Genomic DNA, 7,500 nt, shown 5'->3' on the forward strand with positions numbered 1-7,500 from the left:
AATTGTCATGCTCTTAACCCTTCAAATTGTTCCTTTATATAAGAAAATACAGCATGCCAATTTTTATGGCAATAACATAATAATTACTGGTAGCTCAATAGTTTTAAACTTTGAGATGATTTTCTGTTTGATGACTTTCATAAAAACAGATAATTTGAATTGGTGTTGTAACTGGCTAGTAAAATTCCAAAACAATCTCCATAAAAGCATCTAATGCACCATATATTCCTAAATATGTATTTTAGATACAGATTTTAGATACATATCTCAGTTTACTTATTGTAGAAACTAAATCCAAATTAATACATCCATGACCCGGTTTAGCAGATTTACCTTTCCTGGTGGAATCGATACATATTTCTATTGATGATCACCTTGGTTATTGTTTGGGTTTAGAGCACATTTTTTGGTCTTCATTAAAACATTCAAACAATTGTATCCACGGAACCCCAAATATGTGCCACAAAACTGTATGAGGAAAAGGCACCTTCACCATTTCTTGCTCAGCTTTGCTTGCAGTTGTGTTGTGAACCAAAAACAAGATCATGACAAAAACAAGAAGTGAAGTTTATTTGATTGGTTCCACCATACCAGAATTAGTTGGATCAGTGTTTTACCTTTGGCCAGTTTGTGTGTGTGTGTGTGTTTGTCTGCATGTGGCACGTTTTGGTGGTGTTTTATTGTTTGTGTGTATCTTGTTTAATAGGAAAGGTTGTGCGTGCAGCTGTGTATGTGCGCATGCGTATGCGTATGCGTGCGCGCGCACGTGTGTGTGTGTGTGTGTGTGCAGGCATATGTGCAGCAGTTCCCGAGCTGCCTGCTCAAACCCATATTTGTGTGTGTGTGTGTGTGTGTGTGTGTGTATCTGTGTGTGTATTTGTATTTATCTGTGTGTGTGTGTGTGTGTGTGTGTGTGTGTGCAGGCGTACGTGTGGCGGTTCCCGAGCTGCCCGCTCATCCCCGTGTGTGTGTGTGTGTGTGTGTGTGTTTATCTGTGTACGTATTTGTATTTATCTGTGTGTGTTTGTGTGTGTGTGTGTGTTTATCTGTGTACGTATTTGTATTTATCTGTGTGTGTGTGTGTATTTATCTGTGTGTGTGTGTGTGTGTGTGTGTGTGTGTGTGTGTGTGTAGGCATACGTGCGGCGGTTCCCGAGCTGCCCTCTCATCCCCATGTTTGTGTGTGGTGAGGTGGTCAGGGAGGAGGAGAGCGATGACGGCGCCACACACCGCGTGGAGAGACGCTGCACTGTGGACGTGGACGCTCCACGCCTGCTCAAGAGGGTACACACACACACACACACACAGACACACACACACACACACACACACACACACACACATACACATCGCGTGGACTGCTCAAGAGGGTACACACACACAGACACACACACACACACACACACACACACACACACACACACACACACACACACACACACATCGCGTGGACTGCTCAAGAGGGTACACACACACAGACACACACACACACACACACACATACACATCGCGTGGACTGCTCAAGAGGGTACACACACACAGACACACACACACACACACGCACATACACATCGCGTGGACTGCTCAAGAGGGTACACACACACAGACACACACACACACACACATACACATCGCGTGGACTGCTCAAGAGGGTACACACACACACACACACACACACACACACACACACACACACACACACACACACACACACACATACACATCGCGTGGACTGCTCAAGAGGGTACACAGGTACACACACACACACACACACATTCAACACACAAGCATGGTAGAGACAGAGCACATGCACACATGCGCGCATGCATACACACACACACACACACACACACACACACATTCAACACACAAGCATGGTAGAGACAGAGCACATGCACACACATGCGCGCGCACACACACACACACACACACACCCACACACACACACATTCAACACTCATCAACTGTCTGCATTGTGGTTAGACATCACTACTTAAGTGTGAATCGTAAACCCACCTTGTATTCTTATGCTAATGGTGATCTTAACAATATCGTGTTGAAGGTTCTCTAAACACGGTTCACGGTTGGGTGGCGTCACTGCTGTTGATGTTTCTAGCACACCCCTCCCTCCTGTGCAGCTGAAACTGTCATGAGCGCTCATCTCGTCGTGATTGGCTGCAACAGTTTGTTATGTTTCATGGTCCAGGCTGGACCAGGCTGTTTTTGGAGCCTGGGCTTTTTTTTTTTACAGCGTATTCAGGGGACATGCAACTAGCTGATGGTTGTGCGTATGTGTGTGCGTGTGTGTGCGTGTGTGTGTGTGTGTGTGAGCGAGCGTCTTCAGGGGACATGCAGCTAGCTGATGGTTGTGTGTGTGCGTGTGTGTGTGTGTGAGCGTCTTCAGCTGGCTGATGTTGATGTTTTGCTGAATGTGTTCTAAAAAATGTTCTAGCTTAGAAACCGTGTAATAAAACTTAGAGAACCTTTAATATTATTATATTATATCTCTTTTCAAGACAATTTCAAGAGTTAATAAAATAATGCTAACAGCAGTGCCAACTCTGTGTGTGTGTGTGTGAGAGTAGATTGCAGGTGTAGACTACCTGTACTTCGTTCAGAAGAACACTCTGGACAGGAGACAGAGGACCCTGCACATCGATGCACACAACGAGACCTTCTCCAATAGAGTTATTGTGCAGGAGCACTGCAGCTACACGGTACACACACACACACACACACACACACACACACACACACACACACACACACACACACACACACACACACACACACGAGACCTTCTCCAATAGGGTCATCGTGCAGGAGCACTGCTAAACGGTACACACACACACACACACACACACAATGAGATGTTCTCCAGTAGATTTATCGCGCAGGAACACTGCAGCTACACAGCACACACACACACACACACACACACACACACACACACACACACACACACACACTCTTGACGGACGCACGACAAGACCCTCTCTAGTAAAGTCATAATGCAGGAACATCATGACTATCAAAGTACTGAGTAGATAGCGTATCAAAGTACTGCTCCATTTCTGCAATTATGAGTAGATAGCGTATCAAAGTACTGCTCCATTTCTGCAATTATGAGTAGATAGCGTATCAAAGTACTGCTCCATTTCTGCAATTATACTCCATTTGGAGACAACGATGCCATGTCTGTCCATAACATTTACAGTGAATAGCACAAAGCATTCTGGGTTTGATCACACCTGTCTAAGCATGTAACATACAACCATCAATGTTTGGATCTGTACATTTCTTCCCTTGTGTTAAAGGGGAACTTGGCAACTATTTCAACGTAATAAACCCGTTTAGAAATCATTTGGATGGTTAAATGACCTGTTCCGGTGAAAATTGTGACTTTTCCCGCTGCCCCTAGCGTCCCCAGGCGGAAAACCAACCTTGCAACATTGAGACTACCGTCCCGGAAAGAGAACTGAGAAACAAGAAACTTGTTTTAAATCGTGTTTCTTACCTTGTGACATCCACATTGTCTGCCGAACTTATGCTAACCGTTTTGCTAGCTTGTAAACAAATCCATGTGCTTTATCGTTACCTTTTTCCACAGTTTGAAATAGCACAATGCACAATTTCTCCAGCAGAGGTGGAAATCTTGCCAAGTTTCCCTTTAAGGTCCAAATAGAAGCATTAAGTGTGTGTGTGTGTTGTGTTTGTGTTGTGTTTGTGTGTATCAGGTCCACCCAGAAAATGAAGAGTGGACGTGTTTTGAGCAGTCGGCGAGTCTGGACATCAAGTCGTTCTTTGGCTTTGAGAACACAGCTGAGAAGATCGCCATGAAGCAGTACGCCAGCAGCATCAGCAAGGTAGTCAGAGCATACACACACACACACACACACACACACACACACACACACCACACACCACACACACACACACACACACACACCACACACCACACACACACACACACACACACACACCACACACACACACACACATTCAGATGCTGCTCCTAATAGAAGTATGGGAGTGTGTGTTTCTTACTCCCATCTTACCTCTCCTGCTTTGGGATTTGGAGATATGAGGCCTTTTCACACAGAGATCACGCTAAATTTGCGGGAAGAGGGGACGTCTTTTTGCCGTCTTTTTGTGTCTGAAAGCAAGGTGAAAATTTGCCGGCCTGCTGATCTGTTCACATGATGCGGCATTTTGGGGATCAGCTATAGTAAATTAAATTGTGACTTGCAACAGGGGGCGTGTAGAGTGATAGTCGTAGGCCTTATGCGCGTGGGCCTTTAAATACAGCAGGTGTGTGATTTCAAAAACCATGGCGGGAGAACCGACTGCACTTTGGTTAGCTTGCATTTGCTTTGCTGTTGCTGTTAGAATGTTAAATTCTTGCGATAGATGTCTTCAGACAATAAAACGTAATTTGGAAGGGAAATTGAAGAGAAGAGTTGCCCTTGCCTTGGCCGTACAATGTACTGTGCGTACAATTTATTCATGAAATCGTTCAATATTACAACAATAAAAATAGCTTGTGTACTGTCTTAATTGAAACATGCTTCGCGCACAAATGATAGCCTAGGGCAAAGAGAATGGACATCTCAACATAAGGATACATTAGAAGATGATGATTAGCTTTGTTAACATGACGTAATAAGCAGTTCTTTAAAAACGCAACGTTCCATTCAGTCATAAATCATTCAAGCGTAGGCCAGGCCTAGTGCTCGTCATGAAAAGAAAACAGCAGCTTAATATTTTTCAGGTGTTTAACAGTAGGCCTATAGGCGCACTGTTAGCAGTTATGCCGAAGGCAGTGAGATTATTAGGCATTGCATCCTGTCACTCAACATCGCAGTTCGGGTTGATAAGATTCAGTTAATGCAAGTATGGATCGTCTCAAAGTTTGGGACAACCAAACAGCAGTGTAAGCAAAGCAAATCCTAATTGTTAGGTTACCATAGCTGTCTTTTCTCTAGGCCTGGGCCTATCGGAAATTGCGACATAAGCACATTGGTTTCTTTTTTCTTTTCTTTCTTGTTCGCGTGTTGGGTAGTGAAGCCATAATGCATTTAAAGCAGTACATCATGTGAGCCAGAGCCGATATGGTCAGAGCTGCTGCTCTGTAAAGGTATTTCTGTCCCACCCAAATTTGCTCAACTACTTGCGAAGTAGCCTATTCATCACAGACATCACATGTATCACACGAAAGAGCTTTTTCTCAGCCTTTAAACGATGTTAGTGGTTAGTTGTTGTGGTAAACGGTTCACGAGAAAAGTAACTTTAATTTAATCATATTTTTTTGCGCCCATCTCCCTACCCATTCATCTTGGTGGAATACTTCGCGAACTTTCCCTCAACACATGACAAACCATATATCAGAATAAACAGCAGACCTTACCGAACATTCCAGAGTAATCCGGTTTTAAATTTGCAGCAATGCCTTTATGCATGTCTCCAACTTTGCGGTTCCTAATGTGTTTCAATTGTTCAATAAGTCTACATGATTTTATAACAGGCCAAATACAAAATAAATGTTTCAAATATCGCCTAGATAAGCATTACAATCAGAGGATATACATATAGGGCAGACAGACGCTCATGAGTTCATGCTTTGTTTTATCGCTGGATTTTAAGATTAAGATTAAGAACTGATTGCATTCCAAGCTACAGTCAACTCTAGCAGGCATTGAATGACTGGAGACTTTGTGAATTTATAGATTGACATAATGTGCTGTCTCTGCGATTGCTGCTTTTGATCAGTTAGATTTATTTGCAATCTCCTGTGGTGGGCTGGACATAGCATTGAAATTTGGCGAGACACTTTGTCCCGCCGTTCCGCCTCGGTCTATGTGAAAGGGACAGTCGTTCCGCGATTCTGGTACATAAAATCGCGGCGATTTTGCCAGTGTGAAAGGGCCTATGGAGACACACACACACACACACACACACACACACACTGCTACAGACCACTTGTCTCTCTCTCTCTCTCTCTCTCAGGGTAAGGAGCTTATAGAGTATTATCTGAAGGAGTTGGCAGACGAGGGCATTACCCACGTGCCCCGGTGGACCCCCCCCCTGGCCACCTCCTCGCCCCCCCAGCTGCCCGTGTCCTGTGCGCGCCCCATACCGCCCCCTGGTGACCGCAAGGACAACCTCTCAGACACCCTGCCTGGCTCCCCAGACGGTAGGACACGCGAAACAACCAGTCAAACTGTTAGAAACAGTAAGGTGTGTGTGTGTGTGTGTGTGTGCACGTGTGTGCGTGTGTCTGAACTTTTCAGGGTATGTAAGTCTCTAAACCGTCACTATTGTGTGTGTGTGTGTGTGTGTGTGTGTGTGTGTGTGTGTGTGTCCATGTCCTTCTATGCTAGTCCTCCCTACTCGGGGGCCATCTTGCAGTTATCAAATTTGTCTATTCAAGTGAATGGGGAGGAGCAGACTGCAGGCCATATCTTGCGACCTGGCGCATGGCGGAATCGTATTTTGCACATCTCGTTTTAAAAGAAGCCCTATGCAGGTCTGGTTATTCCTTCACTGTTTCTGAGTTTTCGCCTGATTTGAACTCGCATTTTTCACGACATAGCTCCCCCTGCAGCTTCGGTAGCAAGTGACTGCTACGCTAAACCCCCACTAGCTAGCGAACTAGCCATCAAGAAACCAAGCTAAACACATACAGGGCTCACAATAAAACGGTCGAGCAAACACATTGTTCAAGAGACTATCAAATCACATTACAAAAACGAAGTTCACCCAAGGGTAGGCTACTTACAATTTCAACAGCAACAAAGCAAAGTCGGAGTCCGTTTTGCAGTCTTCTTAGAAACTACAATCTGACTACATTTTCGAGTTACATCCGGATGTGTTCGGACCGCGACCAGAAAGTTGCATATTCGGTTTTTCTACGGAGAAGCACTAGGGGGAGACGAAGCACCCACCAAACGACCCAAAAAGTGTTGTAGAACCATCAGAACAACTCTCAACCTGCATAATTAAGGTCATTTTGCTAAAATTGTTGCATAGGGCTTCTTTAACCCTTTAGCCGCCAGGGTTTAAATAGGATTTTCACATAAAAATTTCAAAAGGCCATGGCTTGGTCAAAGTGGTCAGAGATAAAGTCCTACTGTAAATTTGAAAATCATTTAGTATGAACAAAATTTTAAAAAGGGGGTAAATGTACTCATCTAATTTGCATATTATGACGTCACTGGATGGCAACCACCTCGAATTATGCACATTTCAGTAAATACTAGATGTTTTCATTAGAAAATCTCTGGTAATAAGCTCACTAACTCACTAACAACCAGTGTAGCCAAACTGTTAGAAACAGTGAGGACTGTGTGTGTGTGTGTGTGTGTGTGTGTGTGTGTGTGTTAGAATGGCCACAACACACAAGAACCATAAATAATGCTGATTGTTGTTTTTGTCTAAATAAGATATCAAAATACACTGACTGTTTTTCTGTGTGTGTGTGTGTGTGTGTGTGTGTGTGTG

At 44.1% G+C, this 7,500-nt stretch overlaps 2 protein-coding genes across 4 annotated transcripts in view; one reads left to right on the plus strand and one right to left on the minus strand.

Annotated features, from left to right (window-relative positions):
- The window catches only part of LOC121700216, a 1,725,899-nt gene that overhangs the window by 589,340 nt on the left and 1,129,059 nt on the right, over nucleotides 1-7,500 (minus strand).
- LOC121700226 (SEC14-like protein 1) overlaps nucleotides 1-7,500 on the plus strand; it is a 25,319-nt gene that overhangs the window by 9,257 nt on the left and 8,562 nt on the right. For all 3 annotated transcript variants that reach the window (XM_042083062.1, XM_042083060.1, XM_042083061.1), the window contains exons 3-6: nucleotides 1,135-1,284; nucleotides 2,586-2,717; nucleotides 3,738-3,866; nucleotides 6,007-6,193. In XM_042083062.1, the coding sequence (XP_041938996.1) occupies nucleotides 1,135-1,284; nucleotides 2,586-2,717; nucleotides 3,738-3,866; nucleotides 6,007-6,193 (598 nt within the window). The remainder of the gene's footprint in view (nucleotides 1-1,134; nucleotides 1,285-2,585; nucleotides 2,718-3,737; nucleotides 3,867-6,006; nucleotides 6,194-7,500) is intronic.

Source organism: Alosa sapidissima, chromosome 24, assembly GCF_018492685.1.
Source record: "Alosa sapidissima isolate fAloSap1 chromosome 24, fAloSap1.pri, whole genome shotgun sequence".
NCBI lineage: Eukaryota > Metazoa > Chordata > Actinopteri > Clupeiformes > Clupeidae > Alosa > Alosa sapidissima.